Source organism: Paramormyrops kingsleyae, chromosome 1 (assembly GCF_048594095.1).
Source record: "Paramormyrops kingsleyae isolate MSU_618 chromosome 1, PKINGS_0.4, whole genome shotgun sequence".
NCBI lineage: Eukaryota > Metazoa > Chordata > Actinopteri > Osteoglossiformes > Mormyridae > Paramormyrops > Paramormyrops kingsleyae.
This window is the reverse complement of record NC_132797.1, coordinates 36,202,876-36,229,346: the sequence shown is the minus strand read 5'-3', so window position 1 is coordinate 36,229,346 and position 26,471 is coordinate 36,202,876. Positions and strand designations below refer to the sequence as shown.

Below are 26,471 nucleotides of genomic sequence, written 5' to 3'. Positions count from 1 at the left end.
CCCCCCCCCACTCACCTGTGTACCCCATGAACTTGCCAGGAATTTCCTGATTGCAGCAGCGGCTACAGAATATCTGGCCACACAGCCGGCAGTGGTGGCGCCGTCGGAAGGTGGTGAACTTCTCGTTGCAGTCGTAGCACTCCTTACACTGGCTGTCCGGCATCCAGTACTGCTTTAGGTCGCTGTCCTGCAGCAAGCATGGGGCAGGGCGGGACTTATGTCTTAACCAATCAAAGTGTGGAGAATTATACAAAGACGCATGAAGGATATATGGGTTCAAATAAATGCTACAGTGCTTCTCCCCTATCAGTGAATGTAAACAAAATCGGTCAATGACTATTTATCCAGGGCATTGCAGGGCACCATCTTTGAGAAACAAATCAACTGAATTGCATGTCTTTGGACAGTGGGAGACACCCAGAGACACAGGAAAAGCAGAAATACACAGAGAGCTGGGGGACAAACCAACCCCACAAACCTAAAGGTGTGAGGCCATAGCGCTAAATGTAATGAATGATTAAATAATGTTCAAGGGATATTGTATTTTATTCTAAGTTCTAAGTTACATGAACACATAAAACAAGTAATTTATGATACAGTAATTATCTAGTAGTACGGTTATGGTATTATGCAGGACACCAGTGGTTTTATGATTGGCTAGAAAATGAATTAATTTGATTGGAGCAAAATATTTATCTGCAAAGCGCTAGGCAAGTTAGTGCCAAAATTATTTATGTGCGCAAGTGTGAATTTGCACTCGCAGGTTGGTATTTGCAAGAGGACATGGATTTGCAATACTGGCTTTGTACTTGAAAACCATTCTATCTTTGCAAAAAATATTTTTATTAAGATGTTTGGTTTCGCATTTACAAAAAATATTGACGTGTATTTGCAAAATGTTTTTCACGTTCATTCACAAATCTTCATATAAAACTACAGATCACGTGACGCGTATTTCTGTTCAATATTTTGCGAATGAAAATTGTGTTCAGTGCGAGCAAATTTCATTTTACGGGTGCAAATTGGAAAGTACACATACAAGTATATATTCTGACTATATAATATTATATATAATAATATATACTATTCTCCATAATATTGTAACTTAATACAGTAACATTTCAGCAGTTCACAAGACAGTGATTTTTTTCCCATCCAGATTACTTGGAAATTAAGATTAAATTTAAACCAGCTAATAAAGAAGTGCAAATCCCTGGGGGGAAACAATGTGGTTTATGTTCATCTTCGGCACGCGGCTCACCTGGCTTTTGCCCTCCATTATTTCCTTCAGCCTCTTGAGGGCAGTACGGAGCTGAACCGCAGTTCGCGGGTCGTGACTCCCCAGCGGGGCCTCCGATTTTCTTCGCCCCTCTAAGTAAAACAAAAACAACATCTAGATTAACCAGTGGAGTGGCACAAGGTTGCTGGAGCCAATATTTTTTATGATATATAGCAGGGTTCTTCAAATCTGGACCTCGATTCCAAATCCAGGCCTTGTTTTCAGTTCTCCCAGGTAGTTAGTTTAATAATTACTGATTCTGATTGGTCAGAGGCTTCACGCCAGGCTCACAGGTAAAGGAAGGCTGGAAAACCAGCAGTGCTCAGACCTTGAGGACCGTGATTTGAATAATAGGGATATATAGTATATAACTGAGAGATTTCAGTAGAGACAGTTCAGATTTAACTTAATGACTTTCATCGCTGAAGTGTGTGTGTGTGTGTGTGTGTGTGTGTGTGTGTGTGTGTGTGTGTGTATATATATATATATATATATATATATATATATATATATATATAAACTCCTGTGTATCTTCATTGCGTTACTGTTAAAAAGCTTAAAAAAGACATAAAAGAACTTAAGGCAAAGGGAGTGATCCAGAGGTGCTGCAATGCAGTAGCTATACATCAGCAAGAGAATCTCAGCAAACATGGTCCCTTGATGTGAAATGAGAAAACATCAGGAATAAGAATTACTGATCTGCCAGGTCACTGTTCATAAGATATGACTAAATCAAAGGGAAAGGTGTGGGGGGGGGGTCCTGCTTGGTGGGGGGTTAGTGAGCAGTGGGTAAAAGTGTCTGTCCCGGTGTATGGATGGCTAATCGAGGCAGAACGGCAAAACCTGCACCTGATGCTGTGGAAGTGCGTCTGAGAAGCTCAGGGGGGGGCTTTCTGTGCGTGGCAGGAGCGTGCAGGGAGTGGGAAGGGCTGGGCCAGTTCTTCCGCTCTCCTTTAGGGGATGGCACGACAACCTCCATCTTTTCAGCCGCCGACGGGGGCCGTGCTTCATCTGAGCACATACCGAATCAAACACAGCACTACTGTGATTCATGATAAAACACTAAACTCCATAAGTACAAGCCAGTACTCAAGAGCACAGTGCAAACCTGAACCCACACAATAAATGATCATTTTGTAAAATGAAGAAGGAAGCTGAAGCACATGATACTGTGTGAACATTCCTGGCACATTCATCTGGTCACAGGACTGCGTTATGATTGGGCCACTGCCACCGTCCTATAAATCACAGAAGTTTCCCAACAGTAATCTGAGCACAGACACTAACAAAGTAACCCTTGATTGCCATATCCATAAACTGCCTGAAAATCATACAGAAATAACTGCACTGTTGTTTACAAAATGTAATTATCCATTTCACTCATTGAAAACAGGGCTGTGCGATATGACGACACATATTGAATGACGAAATGGAAACGTCTATCATTTCATAATGTGCTCTGACGTTTATTTTGTGGTTTCGCAAAATACACTGTTTACTGCAACATTTCTCTTCATTTGGGTGAAACCACCACATGGCATGTGGCACTAGCATGTACGTTTTTATTGGACTTTATTATTTGTAGGCCACAGAAAACATTCCACAAATATGTACCATAATCCACAATAATTTAACTATCCACAAATATGTATTTTGTGTTTCTGTTGTGTTTGTGTAGTGTAAAGTCATATCCACAAAAACAACGATTTGTACATGTGAAGCGCGTTTTGCCCATTTGTGGATCAGATGCTGTCTTTTTGTGAATCGCGTTACGTTTGTGATTTCCCTCCTATTGAATTGTGGATTTTTTGTCCAGTTTGTACCACTACAGACCCCCTTGCGGGGTCTGGGTGGGAAAATATTTTTGAAACACTTTTGTGTTCATTCGCAATAGTGCACTTGCTCACTTGCTATTTGCTGCCACGTGAGGGCATGGATAACCCTAAATAATACAGATATGTCCTGTAAAGTGTGCTTTAAGAATTAAACTATGATGCTATTGAACGTCAAGCACACACATATGAACACAAATATATCACAAACATTGAGAGATATTACGAATTTTAATTCATATTTCAATGTTTGTGTGTGCACTTCACGTCCAATGTCCCAAGCCCAGCCTACTTATTTACAATCACTGACGGTGAATGGACAGTGCAATTATTAATAAATACGTTTAAAAACACATACTGTATAAGAAAGTTACAATGCCCCCCATAGTTTAATGTTTAAAGAACAATTAACTGGACATGGTTATATCATTTAGGTTTATACTTATTAGTCTGTTAATTCCATCTTTTGTACTTTAAACGGACACAGTACAGTTAGTATTAGTAACAGAAAAGCACTGCGAGGGAACGCAAACTATAGCGAGATATTTTCACACCCAGAAATATATTATGGGCTCTGTATACCGCAGCTAATCTGTAGAAGAAAAAAAAATCACAAATTCATCACAATTCACAGATATGTATTTTTATTTATGTTATGTAAAATCATATCCACAAAAATACAGAGAGATTTGTACACACGAAAAGAGATTTGCTTATTTTCGTATCACTTCCTGTCTATTTGTGACCTCGCGCCTTTTTAGTAGAAGATTTTTGTCCAGTTCCTACCGCAGCTGATCTGCAGAAAAAATGCGTAAATACGAGGTGAGGCCGTGATGTATATTATCTGTTATCGGGATATGAGATTTTGGTCATATCTCACAGGCCTAATTGAAAATAGTAAAAATCTAAAATCTAAAAAATGCCAATTTTTCTCCAGTTTACTAATATTGTACTGAAGTACTGACGTGCAAATACTTACAATAGCAATAAGTAAATTTCCATAGAATCCTGGAACTTGGACGCCTCTTAATTCGACCAACTTGGACATCGAGTCTGTTGGATTTTTTTGACTTGTACCTCGACCTTTCCTGTTATAACTTGTATGGGTCGAGATGCAGGCCGGTCAAGGAAAATCTAACCGCAACTTGAACGAAAAATCGGAGCATAACAAAACAAAACAGACCTGCTAAAACTTCTACGGATCCAGACGCGTCTCTGATGGGCTGAAGTGAAGGCAAGCAGACCTACTGGGATGCTGATGCCTATGAATCGCGAAAGCTGTGATCGGTGTGAATTTGTTGTGCTTTATCTACAGTACATTTAGTGATACAGTCATCATGGCCACTAAAAAGTTGGCTGTCATAGCAGCAAACCAAAGAGGAAAGTAGTGAGAGTAACTGTAGAACTAAAAAATGAAATTATAGCGAGACTTCAGATAATGATTGTGTCTGCTCTTGGATTTGGAGTGTGGGATTGTCATTTATTTTACGTTTATTGCTTTTGCATGTGTGCTTTGTGTATTAGTATTATATTAATTGGGTAGATAAGCTGAAATAGGCAATTATTTTGGGGTCTGGGACAGATTAAATTCATTTACATTATTTCTTTGGGGGAAATTTGACTTGGGCCTCGACCAAATCGCAACCTGACCAGCGTTCTGATTCGAGTTCCGAGGTACCACTGTATTTTTTTCCTCTGACTGTCTGTATAATGTTAGCAGCACTTTTTACATTTTTTTCTATGTTTCAAAAATAAGAAACATCAGTTTGTACAGCTCATTTAACTACAGCCCCAGCAACACTGGCTTTTTCCATTAGAAAACTTCAGAACAGACTAGACTATTTTAGGAATCAAATGATCTGTCATATATCCACTAAGGTAGTAGAAGCTGTAAAACGAATAATCCAAAATCACAACAAGTAGCTAAGTTCAACCAGCAAACTAAGTTTCTCCACCAGAAATTCTCCATGAATGAACAGCAACAGGATCCAGTGAATGATGTCCATCTGGCTCTCCAGAAAGGCTCTGGATTCCATCAATTAGTCTTGTGAATTACAGATGATTCTAATCCAAATGATAAATCCCCTGTCAAATATTTTAACATAACTATGCAGACTATACCTACATAAGCCTGGAAAACAGGTGAATTAGGCACAATTCCTTGGCTATTAAGTCCTGTAGGTCTGCATGACCTTCACCCATTTATATCAGTGTGTCTGAACTCGGTCCTCTGGGACCCCAAGACGATCCAGGTTTTTGCTCTATCTCGACTCCCTGCCAGAAGGTCCACATTTCAGTTCCCAAGGACCAGTTTAAGAAACACTGTATTTAAATAACTTCAGGCCAAATCAACCACAATGCCTGTGAAAAAGAAAGAGCATGTAAACAGTCTGCCAAAGGCTCACGTCCCACCTTTGCTGAAGCGGAAGAGGCTGACGAAGGAGCTGTAGGCAGATCGCAGTGGGGGTTCATCCTGCTCGGGGGTCAGGGGCTTGAAGTGAGTGAGGTGAGAGGGGCTGCCAGGGGAGGGCAGTGGCTCAGCGTTCCACTCCAGAGTGGAGGAGGAAGACTTGTCATCGGCAGCCATGTCACTGCCCCTGCCAGGAAGATACACTTCTTTAGTGGGGGCTGTCACTGGGCCCCCATGGACAGGAGCTACAGCCTTCATCAATTTCAATCATCTATTGAATATATCTACAGATGGCTCACAGGCTAAATAATAGACAGTCTCCCTAAAGAATCATTCAGTGGATCCCCCCATCTATTTAAAAAAAAAAAAACAAGATCCAACTTCCACAGTATAAGAAATTAATCCCATTTCTACAACACCTGAATAAGTGCACTAAGGACAGCACTGGAATAAACTGTCCTATATGATGTCATACTCCTTTCATTTTTCATCATCCATCTGTTTTTCAGCACAAAGGTCCCTTTGTATTAATGTGTCATTATCAGCAGTTCTAACGAAAAGGATAAAGTCATAAAGCTAGGAAACACTGTTTTTTTCCACAAGAAAATACACATGACCCAAATTATCAATGCCTGAAATGGCTAATGAAAGGCATGATCAACTAGAAATCACATGACAAGTAACCAAAAGTTACGGCTGCACTATTCCCCCAGTGATCAAGACAAGGCTTACATTACATCACAGTTACTTAGCAGGGGCTTGTGCTCCCAAAGTGACGGACGAGTCATTACATTTTCATTCAACAAATTTCCAACAAGGTTTCTGCATCACCATTTTCTGATTTTGATGAAATTTGGCATGTGAAATACATATTCATTCCTGAGCTCAGAAATTATTCTTACCTTTATTATTTCAAATTCAAGAACTTACGGAAATTATAGGTGGGAATTAGCGGGAGAACATTTTAAATTGTATTTCAGAAAGCACTTCTTTACACAGCATGTAGAGTATGGAATAGTCATCCTGTTAGTGTAGTGCAAGCTAAAACCTTGGGTTCCTTTAAATCAGAGCTAGATAAGATTTTAACAGCTCTGTGGCCTGTACTACGAAGCGGGGTTACTGGCTTATCGGGGTAACTTGTCGGATTTAAACGGACAGTTTAAATGGACTTCATATTCATTCACTTACATTTTGCCCAGACTACCTTAAATCTGACCAGTAACCCCACTTCGTAGTACAAGCCCCTGAGCTATTAATTAAATTCTTCCCAAATGAGCTGGATGGGCTGAATGGCCTCCTCTCATTTGTACATTTCTTATGTTCTTCATTGTTTTTCTTAATTTAGTTTTGAGATATAGTGACTGCACAGGCAGTCAAAAATGATAGCTCGGAGTGTTTCTAAGGACATGGGTCAGTTATAGCTTGATGGACAGCTCAGAAAGAACTTTTTCACGGTATTATCAAACTTAACTTTTGCATTAGTCTTTCTTCAAGGTCAAAGTTAATCTTACAGACAGCATTTTTCACCTGATTTGGTTATAAAAAACAGTGGAGGGCTTGGGATAGCACGTCAATTATGGTATAAGTGAGGAGTGAGTAAGAAGGGCTGTAATAAAACAGTGTGTGTACTACTTGGTGTACTGCTAGTATACAAAACATTGACCTGGTACCTGGTATCCTTCATGAGATATGCACCCCAAAACTGCACAAATTGTACAGAAAAGCTGTATTTGACTCTCAAAAAAAGCAAGTGGGAGAGGGGTAAAAACGTTTCACTTAGCTGGAATGAAAGTACACATTTCCTGCTTTAAAAAAAGTGTTTGTAATTCAATCGGTTGTAGGAGTTGCGAAGCACAGAACATACAAAAAACAATCACTGAAACGTCACTAATCTCACTCTCTTTTAACCAGTTCCTTCCACAAAAACAGCTTAAAGTACACCTGAGGTGTACCTAAAGTGTGGCCTCAAGTGTGGAATGTTTCAGGGGACTTTCCAGGGAATTTCTCCTGTGTTTTGAAAGATGAGTCCAGGCATGGCACTCATCAGGTCTGCAGGGCACATTACACCAGATCTTTATGATTATTCACATGCACAACTATTACTCTGATCCCATACATGAAATAATGTTTATCTTGTGCTCTTCTGAGAAAATTAAGCAAACAGGAAAGATTCTCCAGCACAGATTCCAAATGGCAGAGCTGATCCCTCAAACCTGGGCGTCCGTGGCTTTATTCCCATTAGTAGAAGTGTCATGCAGGTATGTATAATTCATAAGCCAAATTTCATCAAAATAAAAAATGGTCATGCAAAGGCCATTTGCTGAATTAAAATGGAATGACCCATAAAAGTGAGGATGATAGAGCAGGGTCAGACCACACTGCTGCACCTGGGGACCTGCTCAAGGGCTCAACTCTGCCAGCGGAAAAAGGTGAATCAGTGACATTTTGATCATGGGCACAGAACCCTAACCCGCAGAGGCACAAACCACCCGACAAACAGGGGTGCTACTAGAGATTTTGGGCCCTCAACCAAGACCAATTCAATTATGTTACATATTTTTAGGCCCCACTTAGGGGCCCTTGGACTTGTCCTGACTTTGCCCCCCTTTACTTTGCCCATGCCCATACCACGACACAGCCAGGCATGGGGTAGTTCTTCAGAGTATAATTGCATAACTTACATAAAAACTCAGGAAAACCCTTATAAGCAGTTTGATGATCTCAGTACTATTAAAGACAATGCAAATGTCTTTATCTGTATCACACTTCAGATAATGATTGAGCAAATTAAACTGATTATACAACAATACGGATTTCTTTCCATTTGTCCTTTTACCTCTGACTATATATGGTAAAGTCTGTCAAAATAGTTGACATATAATGTTTGATCCAATGCTTGCATATTCATATTGTTATTCGAAACAGTAAAAACCACACAACTTCAAACCAACATATGAGTTTATGTGACCACACTTTGTTCTACACCAACACACAAAATACTTAATCTTTGCAACAAACATTTAAAATATGAAAACTCAGAGATCGAACGAAAAACACGAATGTAACGTAAAATAAGAATAAGGGATGAAGTTAAGACCAACTACCATTAATAACAATCCAACCATGTGACCACAAGCCCGTGACAGAAGACGACGGTTGAGATCCGTTACGCTTCTCGTAATTTTGTGGCACTGCGAATGTTAATTATACAGGAACATACAGCAATATTGTATTCGCAAAAATTAATATAACAATGCTAAAATGTACATGCATATACATAATTGCTAGAAAGCAAACACTGCATAATAGTAAAGTACAATACAATTATGAACTACAACTAACTACAGTGCTGAAGTACAAGGCAGACAAGCAGGCATTGTTTAAAATAGGCTAATCAATTAAATCTGTCCGACATAACCGATAGAAAGCGACAGACCGATACAAAAAAACCAGGACGTTGCTTTTCCCTGTCTAATCCAGGAGGCCTTGATAAGTGCTATCTCATTTTGATTGCTAACGATTAATTATCGATGTTTTAAATATTATATCGTTTTAATAGGTATGTCCTAACTCAATACAAGTGACATGTGCTTTAAGCTTAAGTTTAGATGTCATATAAAACAAACACCTACCTTCCTGCCTCTAGTTTCCCCCAGCCACCAACAGAAGACCGCTTCCTAAAACAGACCAAACTAGTCGATCACCCCCAGGATCGAACTGTTTTGGTCACGCGACTAGGCATCACACATCTATATGTCAAAATCGGGGTTACTTTCACCTAGAAGCGAATCTGGAGTGAACGATTATTCTGAAATTAACTAGTCTAATCTATCCCTGATCATATTTTTATTGTAGAAGAAAAAAAAATGGTGACTCGCGGCCTTCTTATTTGTAGTCATGCTTTCGCTATGTAATATCTGTGGGATTAGGTGAAATACTTTACATTTACATTCACTTTCTTCAGCCGATGCTTTTGTCCAAAGCGACGTACAATTGATGCAAATACCACAAAATACAGTTTAATGCCATATTTAAATACTTCAGCTTCCAGTTGAATTAGATAATACAATCGGTTTAGGTGGAGATATGTTAATAGTCTGAAAACAGCGTGAGTACGTTTGTATCTCTGCCACCACCAATTAACTGTCATAACTTGCGAATGACAAAAACAGAGATTTGATAATAAACCATTATATAGGAAAAAAATATATAGAGGTAAACTCTATATTAAAAACCACTTACAAATTTTTAGATTACACTAGATTGGATTACATTCAACTTTATTGTAATTGCGCAATAACTCAAACAACGAAATGCAGTATAGCATCTAATCTGAAAGTGCAAAGTAGTGCAAAAGGCTAGACACTGCTGTACAATATATACATATGTGAATCAGTAAATAGAAGAATAAACATCTATACAGGGGTATAACGATTAGTACTAAAGATTAGTGATGATAAGTGGAGAGTTCAGCAGTGAAATAGCAGGGTTGCCAACTCTCACACATCTGGCGTGACAAAGCAAGAAATCCTACGGCAAATCTACACTGTTCAAAAAAATTAAAGGACCACTTTGAAAACACATCAAATCTCAATGAGAGAAAAATCATGCTGGATATCTATACTTATATCAAATGGGTAATGTGTTAGGAATGAAAGGATGCCACATTGTTTGATGGAAATGAAAATTATCAACCTAAAGTGGGCTGAATTCAAAGACATCCCGAAAGTCAAAGTGAAAAAATGATGCGGCAGGCTAGTCCATTTTGCTAAAATTTCATTGCAGTAACTCAAAATCGTACTCAGTAGTTTGTATGGCTCCCACATACTTGTATGCATGCCTGACAACGTCAAGGCATGTTCCTAATGAGACGACGGATGGTGTCCTAGGAGATCTCCTCCCAGATCTGGACCAGGGCATCACTGACCTCCTGGACAGTCTGAGGTGCAACCTGGTGGTGTTGGATGGACCGAAACATAATGTCCCAGAGGTGTTCTATTGGATTTAGGTCAGGCGAGCATGGGGGCCAGTCAATGGAATCAGTTCCTTCATCCTCCAGGAACTGCCTGCATACACTTGTCACATGAGGCCGGGCATTGTCAGGCACCAGGAGGAACCCAGGACCTACTGCACCAGTGGTCTGACAGTGGGTCCAAGGATTTCATCCTGATTCCTAATGGTAGTCAAGGTGCCGTTGTATAGTGACACTTACTGTTGCCAAATGCAAAACTACTGGAAAAACACTCAGAAAAGATGAGAAGGGAAAAATGTCAGTGTCCTCCACCTGTTAAACCATTCCTGTTTAGGGGGGTTGTCTCATTGTTGCCCCTCAAGTGCACCTGATGTTAATCTAATTAACACCAAAGCAGCTGAGACTGATTAACAACCCCCTCTGCTACTTAACTGACCAGATCAATATCCCAGAAGTTTAATTGACTTGATATTATACTTGATTAAAAACTGTTCCTTTAATTTTTTTGAGTATTGTATATTATTCTAGTATGGACCTAAAATCGGCTACATCAACAGCACTGAGGTGGTTTGCAAACCCTACAGACTATTTACAGCAGGGCTCTCAAACTCCAGTCCTGGAGGGCCGGAGCCCTACACAGTTTTTGGTTCACCTTCATTTAACACACCTGATTCAACTCCTTATGCTAATTACCAGACAGCTCTTAAGCGGAATCATTTGTGGTGGAAGGGGGAAAGAACTAACCTACACAGGGCTCTGGCCCTTCAGGACTGGAGTTTGAGACCCCTGATTTACAGGGTAGTAAAACTGTAACATGTAAATGCGTATGCATGTACATGCAGACTTGTTACGAATTGAAAATCTCACTCCAGCTGACCAAAGTTGGTAACCCTGAGACAGCTGTGGGAAAGAAGCTCTTCCTCATTCTGCTGATGTGGAATTGGAGGCTTCTGCACCTCCTTCCAGATGGGAGAAGAGGAAACAGTCTGTGGTTTGGGTGCGAGGAATCTCCAATAATGTTGCGCCATTTTCAAGCATCACTTATCCTGGAGGTCTTATAGACCGGTGCAGGACCTTCCATTCAGAGACTTTCTGGTGCCTTTAGAATTTATATGTAGCCTTTGTAACTACACGTGCTACTGATTTCATCGGGGTTACCTACGTAATACTCTACATGATTAAACGGAGCCTGTATAAACCAAGGCCATCTCTGTTTAAAGACAAACCATGTGCAGTGCAAGCATAACATAAACCATAGAAAGAGTGACACCTATTGGCATTCAGGTGAATTTTAAGGTTGGGATTCTCAACTTTTCCGACCACAAGGCCTTGGAACTCACTGAGTTACCGCGGACAAGTGTTTGAGAAACCTTGTTCTAAGGGACTGGGCAGCTGGGTTTTGTTTTAAATGTAACTGCAATTTGAACTGCAGGCACAGAGGACAGAGCAATGGAGTTTTAGAAACAATGTTAATTATTTCGGTTTAAACTCTAAATTGTAAATTGTAGCTAAGCGAATAAAACAGCGAGTGCTGCCCAGTCTCTTAATACAAACATGCAACATGACCTCTGAAAACAAGCCCAAAATAAACTCACTGTGCAAAGTAGAGTGGAGAAATCAAGCCCAAATATAATCCCAATATACATGACCGCATGGAATAGTTTGTCCTGTATTTGCCATATTATGTGTATTCCATGTAAATATGCATACAATAGCCTACAAATACTTGAGGCACCGTTCTTTTCTTAATTTACCATTTTCTTGTATTAGTGTTTCTTTTTTGGTGGAATTGATAATAGTAAATAATTCATGGTTTGCTAAACTAAATATGGCCCTTTGTGGCACATTTCACACAAACTATTGGATACTGAACTCATAAATATATGAGAGGTGCAAAATTTTGTGATATATCTGCATAACAAAACTCTTATTTAACCTTAAACCACTAGTTCAATGTCAAATTCTGGCCAAAAATTAAATGAAGTGATATTAAAAGATGAAATTCTTTTGCCAGACTCAGCAGAACGCTTAACTGAGTGTTCCTTTAATTTTTTGAGCATTTCATATTATTCCAGTATATGGACCTAAAATCGGCTACATCAACAGACTGTCAGTTAATGCGAATGATGCAACCATCAAGTCATCTACATTTCTTCGTTTTTGTTTTGCCTATTGGGCCTTTTGTTACTTAACAGAATACCGGATCTGCGGTTCGGGGCAAACTCTCGTGAATTAACTGAGCTAGCCAAAATGGCTGGAAATAGCCAGCAAGGATGCTAGGGAATTAAAGTATGAATCAGAAAAAAGAATTCCCACAGTACAGTGACTCCTAAAAACCCGAAACGCGCAGTCTGGGTGCTGTTTTGGATCTCGGTTGTTATCGTGGGAATTCTCCCCAGCTCGTAATAATAAATAGCGTCAAAATACCATATAATATATGAACAGTATGACGGCAGGAAAAATAAAATAAGGTTAAAATTTAGCCTACAACGGAGGCAGCATTTGATGGCAAGCTTCTAAGCTTCAAGCTATTTTATGCGCGTACGCCAAAAGTTAGCTGTCTAATTTCAATCGTTGGATCGATGATGGGTTGGATCTGTAGTATAATTAGAATTAATATTAGAATTTCTTTCTTTGAATGATGAATCTATTATATTTTTTTAATTCAAATGCCTTGAAAGAAGTTTCCCAATACGCAATTTAAAAAGCCCCCAAACTACAACCTCAAAATAAGAACAAGGGAACCCGAAACGCAATAAAAACAGCCTGAAGTCATTTATGGCAAGAGAAATTGGAAACGCCGAAAACAGCCAGTGCCCCGCAAAACGAGAAAAAAATGAAGCGAAATACTCCCACCAATCACATACAAAACAACAATTAAACCTCTTTATGATTGGTCATCAGCAGAATACCGGCCCGCTGAAGCGACGCAATGGGCGGGGCTTAAAGTTTGAGTTGTTACGGCGGTAGAAGAACGTTTTTGTTTGAAGTGGTGTTTTCGGTTTGTTTTGCATCGGGGTAAATGTGGTTAGTATAAGATATGCAGTTTGCCACGAAGATACCAGTAATTCGAGGGTATATGTATTAGTCTAGTTTATTCCGGTAAGTATTTGGAGAAAAACTATTTTGTTTTATACCGGTAAAAGTTAGGGGGGTGTCGTTTGTAAAATACCAAAGGCGATGTTACCTAGAGATCCAAGTGAAAATATCACAGGATACTCGTCTAGATATATGTATTCCGTCTAGTCTGTAGATTATTTTTAATTTGCTGTTGAATAGAATTAGAATTTATTTATCTTCCCTGACAGGACCGTAGTAATTACCAGCAACATGATGTCCTCTTCCACCACGTTGGTAAACCCCCGAGGGAGGATGGTGCGACAGAGGCAAGTCGCCAAGCCAAGCTCCTTGATCTCATCTAAGATCAAGACTAAGATCGCAAGTAAGTACAGTTATCTTTGTGTGTTAAAAATACAAAAGGAAACGTACACATACCGAGTTCTTGCTGTGATGCCGGTGCTTTATGTAACATGGCAGTTTCAGCAATAGTCATATGGTGAAAACTGGTGAATGCGCTTTTCTAAATGTCACAATTTGGCAAAACGTTGCACCAGTTATTGCACATATAATTCTGCTGATTATTTACAGAATTTGCCCCGTAGCTGCCGAATGTGGAAATATGCTTTTGTTTATGATTGCTTTTGAGGACGTTGAATCATATTTTATTTTATTTTATATTGGATCCTTATCTGTAGTTAAGTTTGTTGCAAGTCTGTCTTATTGAATTTGTTAATTTCATCCTCTTTGCAGATACCTCTTCTTTTTTTAAGGTATCTCTTAAGACTAATAACAAGGCTCTTGCCCTTGCTCTTGCGGCGCAGAAGGAGAAGAGCAGGCACCTCGAGACTGAGATTGTACGCCTGCGGAAAGAGGTGCAAAGCTTGTGCTTTGACCTTGCCCTCCGTCGGCACAAGCAGACTCAATTGGTGGGTCAGAAATATTAAGTGCAGTGAACAAATGAAACCTGAAAGTGTTCACCTGGAGACCAGTTAAACCCTTAAGCATTGTTTTTGCACCATTCTGAAATCCATATGGTATATTCTTAGTTGCATAATAAGCATAATTTTGCTTTAGAATGAAAGAGTACCTCCAAGGATTGCCTTTTTAACCTACTTCTGTGTGGTTCCCAGCAGCGCCTCCTACTGTATATGAATTAAAATATTTTACAACCCCAAATCAGAAAAAGTTAGGATGGTATGGAAAATGCAAAAAAAAAAAAAATGCAGTAATTCTAAAAATAATGGAGAATTTTGAAACAGAAAATGCGACAATGACCACCCCATACTGTTTCACACCTTAAGATGTGTTTGCAGGAAGAATGGGACAAAATAACACATACAAAAGAATGGTGAAGATGGATTATTTCACACAGAGTATATTGATATCTAAGTGTCTTGTCCTAGGTTGCAGTACTGAAGGATCTTCACAGCAATGCTCTAAAGAGCTTGGCGGCTGCTGTAGACGTGCTGGCCCATGATGTAAGGATTTTGGTTATTGTGGTGTGTATTTGGGAATTTCTGGTAATCACGAAATAGAGTTTACCTGATCAACCCAGTGGTTATTTTTCATTACAGTATATTTAATGTGTGGCCTTATGTGTTTCTCGTTTTACTTAAATAAGAGTAACAACTAACTAATTTTGTCAATTTTATCTTTTCACAACCAAGGATGTCTCCGATCTACAGGAAGTTGCAGATGAACAATTGCAGGCAGATTGTGAAGAGACAAACACAAAGCATGGGTGATCATTTATATAGTTCCTTTAAGCACTGAATTGATGAATTTTGTGCGGTCGTGCGTACTAGATTTAAAATTCAAAATCCAGTATTCATAGTACTATGTCAAAGAAAATATTAATCTGTCACATATTTATTTTTAGGAACCCAGCAAGCAAACCTTTCTCATCAGCTCAGGTTCAATTTGCTGAGTGTTCAGTACAGCCTGCAAGAGTGAGACGGGTAACAGATACAGATAACATATGTCCACTCACAGCAGCACTCGGCATAACCACACAATCGGAGCCTAATACTTTGAAAGGTTTGAAAGTATTTTTGAGACATTTGTACTTTAAAATGTTACTGTTTTGCCTTTCATGGATTCCTGTCCATGGGTTTTTATACTGCTGTTAGTATTAATTATTTAAAAGTCATTGGGGGAAATGAGCTTTGCTAATGTGTGTTAAAATCCATTTGTATAGTTTCTGAATGGTTCTGTTACCTTTTGCAGGAAATATATCTCAAGCAAACATGGCAGGGACAGAAAACTCAGCTCCCACGACTCAAGTTGCCACTAGGTTACCCATGGAGTTAGAAAAGTGGTCTAAGATCCCTTCAAACACTCCACAGAAGGTCCAAGATATTATTGAAAATACTCTTAACATGGCCCCTGCAACCAATACAGTAAATTATGTTTCAGGAGAGTACAGTAGGGGATCATTATCCAGCACAACAGATGAGACTCCTCTTGATCCCCCATACCAAGAGCAGACGACACTGGTCGATAAAGAGATGGAAATCACCTTTAGTGACAATGCTGAAATAGATGCTGTGGAGACCAAGCCCAAAAAGACCACAAATCACTCTGTAGCCAAGCCAAGAAGAAAGCAAAAGGTTCGGTTAGACACATCCTGCCCTCTCGGGAAGGAGAGGATGCAGATGAAGAACAGTTCAGCTGACAGAAAAGATACCCTGAAAGCAGACTGCTCTGCTACTTTGGAAAAAACTGAGGCACAGGAGCTGGTGGGTCCTGTAAGGCCCCTGCAGTTGTATGAAGCCATGGACAAGGCAGAGCAGCTGGAGGAGGAATGCAGAGTGTCCGAATCAGTTGTGACACACAGGAAGACCCATGTCACCTCTCGGAGAACCAAGCATCAGAGTCGTGAAGTTCAAAAAGAGCCAACCGTAGATGAATCCATTGCAAATAGACTACAGTTTAGTAGAATTTCAGTCACCTCTCAGAACCATGATGATAACAATGTATTATTTTCTCAAATTAAAGATGATTATTTTAGAGACCCTGAAGTTCAGAACTCTGGAAATGTGGAAATTCCCTGGGATGCAGATGTGCAGGATGGTAAAACGCCTTGTTTAAAAAGTGAACAGACTTTCACTGTCCCCACATCTTATTCTTCTATAAATAGACGAACCTATGTAATAGATGATTGCGCAATAGGCTGCCTTGAAACCAAAAGCAAGGACACAGTGTTCCCCCTGAGGAGGGATGATGATTTGGCCCATGAAGGATACAACCCAGATCTGTCTCTTGTTCTTGATGCTCCTGTTTCTGTTGGAGGAACTATCTTGGTGACAGAAGTCTCAGAATCACCGCAGGATCCTTTCCAAGAGAATCCACAGCTCTCTGTTGAATTCCGGGCAGCTGGGGATCTAGAGAATTCCGAAGACTTGATCATGAAGGAGAGACCTCCTTGGGAGTGTCTGAACACCTGCTCCTTTATTGACACTAAATCCAAGAACACAAGTAAAGAGAGCACATTCAGATTTAGGAAGAAAAACACCCGGAAAGATGACTTCTCTCTTCCAGTGAACGAAAATCTCACTAGCAGTGAGCCCAGAAAGATGTCGAGGCAGTGTGATGTAGAAAATGTGGCTTCATACCACCAGTTACATCCTTCCAGTACTGCAAGAGGTTATGAGGAAGGGCAAGAAAAGAAAAAGGGCAACAAAATACAAAGTGAAGTCAACAGAAAAGCTTATGTTACCAGCAACTCACAAGTGACAAGGAAGAATGCTGAGTGTGGAGGTATTTGTTCAGCCAATGGCGTCACTCCTGTTCTGGGAGTCACAGTAAAAGCTGAGGAAGGCTCAGAGTTGCTATGGGACACCTTAAAATGGCAGACCAAGGGTGACAGACCTCACTGCAGTGCCACTGCACCCTCATCAATTCCCTGTTCTGAGCGGGTCCTAGCTGAAAATCCAGCTGCTAGTCCTCTTCCGAAATCAAGGGTTAGTGTGGCAGGTCACACTGGGTCAGGGACAAGAGTAGCAGATAAATCCCCAGGTAGGTGATGTCTTTTAATATAAGTAATTAAGATGATTTGAACCTAGTTAGTCATGTTAAAACACCAGATGTTGTTTTTGTTTGCATAGTTGAAAAGGGGAAAGTTTTGAAGAATATAACTAATACAAACTGGACAGTAGAGGATGAATCTCATCTGACAAGAAGGCAGGGGAGAACTGTGTCTTACAAGGAACCTTCCATCAACAGGTGAGTATGAATCTCGTCCGAAAAGAAGGCGGGGGGGAGCTGTGTCTTACAAGGAACCTCCCATCAACAGGTGAGTACTTAAAAACGAGGGTATCAAAGCATATGGTGAGCCTACAAGTTTTAATATTGTTTTATGCCACAGCACTGTTGAATTCTCAAATCTGAAAGGTGTTGATTAAATTTCTTTAACCGCACATGAAGTGCCAGCCAAGCAACAATAATCTTTTTCATTCTAACTAACATTACTTAATGGAAACTATAAAAGTAAAGATCACTTAGACAACAGCAGTACTCTAGGCTGAAGATCAGGACCTGTGGTCAGTGATTAAATACCAAAACGATGAATTGATATAATGAACTTGTAGTCTGCTCTTATGTTGCAGTCCTGTTTAACCTGCTTAAACAAGATGACAAAGTCCGGTTTTAATAATCAGTAAACACTCCATAATTGGGTTTCACTCATAATGCAGTTGAATATCAGGAGGTACATAAAGCTAAATTATTGAAACAATAGTTCAAAATATATTTACATTGCCACTGCAGCCATGTGTTTATAAGCATATAATAAACAGCTTAGAGTGCTATTAACCTGCTGTCCTTTGGGCTTGGCAGCAGGCAATTTCAAATGAACTACTGTCTTAGCAATGGACTATTTTCAAATTGGCTTAGATCTTAGATTTTGGCTTAGATGTTTAATAGTAGACTTGGGTGGCATCTAATTTTTCATAATTTTTTATTTTTTTTTACCCTTTATGGTATCTAATCCATAAAGCATTTGCAAATGTCTTATATCAAGGGTGGGCAGACTTTTTTAGGTTACTTAAGTTGGTCTCATTTGTTACTGCTAATAGATTTACCCTGTTGCACACATTCTGTTAAGAGACTGAAATGTGGAAGCCCGTCACAATGCTATCATGAATGAGCAAGCATGTGCAGAGACTTTTCCGGCACTGTCTCAATTTGAATCTAAAGTTTGGGCAAACTTTGGATTCTGTAAAGACATGAATATCTGCAAGATTCGCTCCTACAAAATATTGTGGTAATACCACTATTATTCATGCACATCTTTCCCAACACCCTGAATTGGGCAACAAAAAACTCGCAGCTATGTGTTCAGCCAACAACCCAACTTGAAACAATAGCTCAATAAAGGCTTTTTAATGTAAGAACTTAGTCTTTACTAATGGTGTAAGGGTACACACCTTGTATTTAGGATAAGGGTTTGATGCAATTTTTGTATAACGGAAACAGAATTTGTTTTGAAATTGTTCGTTATTAAAACTTCAGGGTAGGGCTGTGAATTGATTTAAAGAAAATTAGGGATGCACCGATTTGCGATTTTCTTGGCTGATCTTGGTTTATATTCTTTGGTTATAACCCAACACTTTTCTGTAGTAATGCAACAATAAAACCAGGTGACTAGCGTACTTTTGGTCATTCAAGTGCAACTTCCAAAGCCGCTGTTTGCATTATGTGGTTGATCCCCACTTCGCTTATTAATCTAATTTAACAGTTAAAAAAAATTTAGAGTTCAGTGTGGTAAGATTTGATTGTTTAATTCATAATTAGTAATTTGTACAGCAAGCCTTGGTAAAGTTTCAGTAGCATTGCTAATTAATGCTAATCTGTTGAGGTTGATTTAAGCCTAAAGAATTGTTCGTTTTTTGTTGTTCCATGTTTATAATAAATTAATATAATATAAATCAAACGCACATCCTCTTTTCTCACATGAAGTCCATTTATTCTGCATTTTGCATACATTCATCAATAACCATGAAGCTGCCCAGAGTGCAAAAGCTGCTCGCGAATAAAGTTAATTACATCACCCAAGTTGGAGTAGTTTTTCCGTTGGAATAATCCCCTTTCACATAAAATCCTCTTAATCTGTCTCAGACTTATGTGAACATCATGCCTAGATCCGAGAACAAACTGAATGTCCATATACAGTGGTATGAAAAAGTTTGGGCCCCCTTGATAATTTTGTGTTCCAATAATTAGTGTTAAAGGTATTCAATCAATGAAATGACAAGGGTGCCCAAATTTATGCACCTGCCTAATTTTGTTTAAATAATTATTGCACACTTTCTGTAAATCCTATAAACTTCATTTCACTTCTCAAATATCACTGTGTTTGTCTGCTATATGATATATTTAACTGAAATTGCTGATCCAAACAACCAGTGATTCATAAAGGAAAAGCATGAAAATGATCAGGGGTGCCCAAACTTTTTCATACCACTGTATTGTAGACCAAAATCAAAGTAAGAAATGATTAAACGCTATATGCTTTCCTATCTGTTATGTTCTTTACACTGACTACTCATATTTCCAGTTCCAAGTCACAACAGTTTTGTCTTATGTCGCAAACATTTTGAGTTATAACGCAAAGGTTTTGGGTTATATCGCAAAAGTTTTGGTTATAACGCAAAGGTTTTGGGTTATATCGCAAAAGTTGACTTCTTTTTTTTTTCTCTTCTGCCGTTTTTTTCTGCCATTTTTGCATGTCTGAAAGTGCGCGACTGTGTATATGATGTACTGCACATGCGCAAGATCGGTTCGTAATCGTAAATACGAGACTGATCGGCCGATCACCGATCAGGCTGAAAATCGGCACATTCCGATCGCTGGCCGATCGATCGGTGCACCCATAAAGAAAATTCATCTTACAATTTTCTGTGATTATATTTTGAATCCCCAAATCTATGAAGAATTAACACAAAGCAGAGTAAATGGGTCATTCTCACAAACTCATTACTGTAACATTCATTTTCTCTAATTTTTAGATTCATTGTCTCAACTCTTGATTTTGCTTCTGGGGTAGTTATTCATTTCTGTTATGTCACTATTTATATCTGTAATATAAGTATTAATCAAATCCAGGGTACACATTACTGAAATAAGAGAAAAATGACAAAAATTAAAAATGTATATCTTATCATACAAATTGATTGTTTATTGTGGGTTACATGCAATTAAGCTGAAATATTTGAAAACATTTTTTGTAGTTGTGTGTTACTGATCTATTTGGAAACAATAGCTAACTCTCATCAAATCACTTCAACAAATTATGTAATTTTAATATACGTAAAATGTTAGTCAGTTGATTAACAGAAAACGCTTTTGCTAATTTCACCAAAACATTTTTTTAAGTGTGAAGTTTGTGAGAATGACCCATATTTTAATGTTAAACAGTTTAACTTAAGTTAAACTTGTGACATACACATTATTAATTTCCAACAAAATACTGCTTTCGTCAGCTAAAGACGAAATACATCTTGTGATTTCACAGAATCAATTCCATCCACAAAATGACTGTATCATTCACAAAATGCATTTTGTCCACTAAATGACTTTCTTTCATTCACAAAATGGATTTCATCTACAAAATGACTTTCTTCTGTCCACGAAATGCAAAGTGCTGATATCAATTCTGTGCACAAAATGAAACATTGCTTTTGATTTCTGTGCACAAAAGAGAGTCTTTTTGCTATTGTGGACAGAATGCAGCAAAGCATTACTTGATTTCCTCATTAAATAATGTTTTTTTGTGGCAGAGAATGTATTTTGTACACAAAAATGAGTGCTTGACACCGCATATATGCTATGATGTTTATTACAACGCATTTTTGCATTGTAACAATATTTTTGCCTTACAATACAGTATATTTATTGAAATGTAACCATATTGTAACCTGGGGATAGTCTGTACTGCATGCATTAACATGGTGAGAGAAATAATAACACATTATAATTTTTAAATTAGCACCATGTGTTAATGGTTTCCAGCCCTACTGGAAGGAAAATCAGGAACAATCGACTGTCATCTAATTTATGAATTCTTATGGAATTGGCAGACCAGCTCTGTAATACATAATGTGCATGCAGAGTTCATGCAAAAGCAGTGGCGGTAAACTTTAGACTGATCATGTTCATTTATTTATTTTTACAGATACTAGATCATTTTGTAAAGGAACCATCATTAAAATAAAATAAGGCTTACTAAGTTTTGTTTCTAGTGACTGAGTAAAAAATAAAAAATAGTGCAAATTATTGAGTCTTGAACTCAGCAGACTATTGTGGTCCTTGAGACGTAACAGTTGCATGAAATGCCATGTTGATATTAACATCACGCATTGTGCAAGCCAGTCGGAGGCAGGATGGCGTGGTGGGTTACGGTGTTGTGTAGCGGTGTTGTCACACACCGCCGCTTTGTGTTTTTGTATAATATAATTATTATATTATATTAAAGCTAAATAGTGCTAAGGAGTAAGCTAAATACCACCAGTATTGAATTATAGTCTGTCTCTCAATATTGTACCTTACCATGTTTTTTTAAAAACGCCAAACTAACTGTTCATCACAATAATAAACCATTGCTAATAAACCATGGTTAAAATAATTTAAATCCTGAAAATGTTACATCTTCCAATTGCAGCATATGAGGAGGGTCACTGCACATGTAGACTATAATACACCTGTAGATGGAGTATTTCAGTCACGACTGAGGTACAGCTTTCTCGTTCAGTAGCCTCTTATCCACTGACTCGCTCACCAGCTTGCTCACTCCTGGTCTCTCGTTCAGAATGAGAGACCTGAGAGACTGAGGAAACACTCTTGTTCATCGACTCACTCACCAACTCTGTCGTTCATTCACTGTAGGCAAATATGTTTAGTCCCAAGTTTAGGTTTCAGCCAATCATATGCTCGGTTACAGCACCTTACTTGCCTTACTGGCTGTCACTGTCCATAGTTGAGGAGGGAAGCAGCATTAATGTCATATTTCTGAAGACAATCTAAAGAACAAAAACAAAAAATCTTTGCAGGGAAGTGAATGTACAGTTCCTGTATTTAGTGTATAGTTCCTGTAAGAGACTCGTTCCCCACAAACAAATCGTTCACAAATGTCACAACATTTCAGTATACTGTTGCTAATTGCCAACAGCTTGTAGACATACGGAGAGAAATATGGCATTATTTAGCTTTCATTGCTGGCAGTCAGGGCAAAACCAGACATCGTAAAGCTTGAGTGTAAAAGATGTATTAAATCAACACAGAACAAGGGAGGCAACACATTGAACTTGGCAGAGCATCTCGCCAATAGTTATAACCGTAAAAGAAATCAAAACTGAAGTATAGGGGATAATACTGAATACCATGTAAGCTTTAATAACGCAATGACCTTGATCAAGTTATTTACAATATTCAAATTTTCAGTGTTATAAATGTATTACAACATTAAATGACTGTAAAGCTCAGCATCTACGACTGAATGATTTTAGTTTTGTTAAAACATGTTCAGTATAGCTCTGCACTTGTGACAAAATAGGCTATATTTAGCTTGACTGATATCGATCAAATATTAATTATATTTTAAGTTCCGTGTTCATCTATTTATCCATTAGTTTTTTGTTGTGGTAATGTCTCTAATAATAATTGATACTTTATTGATCTCCATGGGGAAATTGTCTTTACGTCTCCCCCCAACTTGCTCTCTAGGTGAGAGCAAGCTGACCACAAAGGACAGCCACCTGTTGCAGCACCCAGGGAGCTGGGCGTTAAGGGCCTTGCTCAAGGATCCACAGACATGCCAAGGCTGGGCTTGAACTGTCAAGCTTCTGATCATAGACGCAGAGGCTTAGCTCACTGAACCACACACTGTATCGGTATTAAAATATTTTATTTAGGTATCGTATCAAAGTCATGATTTTGGTATCATGACAACACTACTAGACGCTTGCTGTAAGAATCACACAAGACGAGCTTTAAATATAAGTCAACATATAGCATTAAAAAGTGAGAGTCTAAATTCTGTAACTGAGCAGGGTTATGGTCCATGGGAATAAACTCTCTGTGCCTTGAAGTTCCTGTTTTAACAGTTCGATATCTGACCCCTGAAGGTAGTGGCTGATAGAAGGGGATTGGCAGGACTTTTCCTGCATCTGCTGTGGTAGAATCCCTTGAAAGGAAGTTGAGTTGATGATCTGCTGGAGTTTTGCCTTTTCCCTTGCAGTATGTGATCCAATCCAAATGGTCAATGAGGATGTGAGGACTGACTCTTTGATAGCACTGAAAAACTGCACTAGTAGTGCTTGTGGCAGCTTGAATTTTCTTAGCTGTCGGAGGAAGAACATCCTTCGTTGGGCCTTCATGATGATTCAGTGTTTGCCTCCCATTTAAGGTTTTGTGAGATGGTGGTTCCAATGAATTTGAATGATTCCACTTGGGTTGTTATTGTTTTATTTATTGTAAGGGTAAATAGTTGACAGGGTGTACCGATCCGATATTTGGACTGGTATTGGCACCAATCCTTACTTATTAGACAGATCGGGTATTGGCCATATGTGACCGATCCACGTCCAATATTTACTTATCTTTTTACAGACTGCTAAAAACGAAATATCTCCTAATTCTTGCTAAATCGATTTGTACAATCAATGCAATAAATGAAAATAATAAACAGATCTTTTATATATTTTTGCTTGAAAGGCCGGTTAAAGCTAATCGGTGGGCCAATGTTTACCCAACCTGGTTCTGTATTATAGTTGATTATTAAATTCAATAATAGATAGTCAGGGTTTAAAGCTGCATGAACCTGATGAAAGCTGCAATTGTTACTTCTGTTGTTTATACATGTTTGTATGCATATGATGCAATGCAATGAAACCTGCTAATGTGCTTTATCAGCTGGAGAATGCTGGGTTTGGTAAATACTTAACTCAGATTCCCATGAGAACTTTTCACACAGTAAGTGAGACACTTACTTATTTCACACAATAAATGACAGGAAGTTTTTATTCACGTGCAGAGCAGTTCCTTTGAATGATTTTTGAATGATTGAATGATATTGATCAGCCCCAACTGAAAATGTCTTTTTCTTTTTTTCTAGCAAAATGAGGCGTGGGGATAAATTTACTGACACGCAGTTCTTGAGTTCGCCGATATTTAAAGGTAAAAAGAGGAAGAAGCAGCCTGTGAAGAAGGAAAGAGGTGAAGCTCCTGTGGTGGCTGGCCATTGATTTGATTGTATGATATTCTAGAGTATATTTTATTCTCATGCGAATGAACAGTGCTTGTGCTTATGAAGTTTTTGTATTTTAACTTCACTTTAATAAAACTATATCATTACAACATTTAGCTGTGATCCGCAACCAGGAGATAATGACAAAATAAACTATGTGCTGTTGGCACAATCAAGTGTTGAAGACTACCTTTCTCTTTAGTATCACTGTGATGCTGCTTCTATTTTTGTGTGATTTGTCTCAAAATTTGATCAGCACTACTCCATCATCCAAACAATGCCCCTGTACAGTTTGAAAAAGATCTATCAAATACCTTTTGAGTTGTCATGCTAAGAGGATCAAGTGCCTGAAACTGTCCTTTTCTTTGGAATCTCTGTGTGAAGCTGCTTCAGTTTTGGTACGATTTGTCTCAAAATTTGATCACTGAAAGAGAGCCATGAAATGCATTTTGAGATATCGTGGTAACAAGGAAGTGTCTAAAAGTGGCAGTGACTGACCAGTTCCAAGACTGTGTATTCCCCATCTGGGAATTCCTTGTGTTTGCAAAATTTGTGAAAGATCCACTGTGTGCACCAGGGCTGTGGAGTCAGTAGATAACTGCTCCGACTCCGACTCCTCAGTTTCTAAATCTTCCGACTCTGACTCCCCGACTCCGACTCCTCTGTATGTATATAGCTTGCCGAAAATCTCGACCACCGCCCCCATCCAAAGTAATGTGATGCCACTGTCTGCTGCAGTGGCTGTCTCCTCTGTCAGCCAGCCGGAAATTTAGTGCATTGTGTCACTCACCGGCCAGCTGAACAGCAGAACGAGCCTCTGCTGGAGACAGGTAGGGAGATCTGTGTTCTCGGCTCCTTCGGCCCCCTTCACTAGCGCATAGCGAAGGGGAGCCGACGGAGCTGAGAACACACCAGATGATTTTTCAGGCGTTTCACGCGTGATGACTCGTTGAACGGCCGAAAAATCGGCAGTGCATCTGTAAATGTATGGGGGGCTTTAGGCTAGGTTCACAGTTCCCTGTAACAGTGGAACACGACACAATGGATAGCGGTGCCGCACCTTACCTGTGCATTACATCCCATATAGTGACGCATACAGTCAATGAAAAGCATGCTTCATGGTTACTTGACATGTTCGTTTTGTGGTAACATTATGCACTGCATGCATTGGGCTTTATTCTTACAGCAGAGAAGTAGTTCATTATGAGTGTTTGTGAATTGGGACATTTCAACTTACTTTTTTAATTCCCATTTAAATTTAGTAGGAGTCGGAGTCTGTTAACTTTTTGCCGACTCTGACTCCAGGTACCCAAAATTGTCTCCGACTCCGACTCCTCGACTCCGACTCCACAGCCCTGGTGTGCACAAGACCAAGTGTCTTATACAGCCTTCATTTCCTTTGGGTAAGTTTGTCTTTTTTTTATCAGTCTGATCAGTTCAGTTCACCCATACAATGTGGCTGCAGTGTTTGAGAAAGATCCTTCAAATTAAATTTTCAGTTATCGTCTGGAAGGGATCAAGTGTCAAAACTGCCCCGTTCTTTGCCATAACAATGCGGTGCTGTTTCAATTTTTGATTAGTTGTAATTCATAACCCAGACAATGCAACCGGCAAAACTGAAAAGATCTACTAATACTTTGAGTTATTGTGTTAAAAAGAAAGCAGTGTCAGACCAC

General features: G+C 39.0%; 2 protein-coding genes across 4 annotated transcripts in view; one reads left to right on the top strand and one right to left on the bottom strand.

The window, feature by feature from the left end:
- pikfyve (phosphoinositide kinase, FYVE finger containing) overlaps window positions 1–9,231 on the bottom strand; it is a 34,607-nt gene extending 25,376 nt beyond the window's left edge. For both annotated transcript variants that reach the window (XM_072714979.1, XM_072714985.1), the window contains exons 1-5: window positions 9,154–9,231; window positions 5,524–5,708; window positions 2,129–2,290; window positions 1,262–1,371; window positions 16–187 (exon numbers count right to left, since the gene is read on the bottom strand). In XM_072714979.1, coding sequence (XP_072571080.1) covers window positions 16–187; window positions 1,262–1,371; window positions 2,129–2,290; window positions 5,524–5,698 — 619 coding nt within the window. In that variant the 5' untranslated portion in view covers window positions 5,699–5,708; window positions 9,154–9,231. The remainder of the gene's footprint in view (window positions 1–15; window positions 188–1,261; window positions 1,372–2,128; window positions 2,291–5,523; window positions 5,709–9,153) is intronic.
- A 4,216-nt stretch (window positions 9,232–13,447) lies between these two features.
- Window positions 13,448–24,979, top strand: sgo2 (shugoshin 2). Of its 2 annotated transcripts, none has more exons than XM_023805686.2 (9): window positions 13,448–13,595; window positions 13,802–13,935; window positions 14,304–14,479; window positions 14,957–15,031; window positions 15,221–15,294; window positions 15,433–15,590; window positions 15,780–17,570; window positions 17,778–17,847; window positions 24,664–24,979. In XM_023805686.2, the coding sequence occupies exons 2-9, from the start codon at window positions 13,824–13,826 to the stop codon at window positions 24,791–24,793; spliced, it is 2,586 nt and encodes an 861-aa protein (XP_023661454.2). In that variant the 5' UTR covers window positions 13,448–13,595; window positions 13,802–13,823; the 3' UTR covers window positions 24,794–24,979. The 2 variants fall into 2 exon arrangements, with proteins under 2 accessions (XP_023661454.2, XP_023661453.2); XM_023805685.2 differs by lacking the exon at window positions 17,778–17,847 and adding an exon at window positions 17,660–17,777.
- The last annotated feature ends 1,492 nt before the right edge of the window (window positions 24,980–26,471 follow it).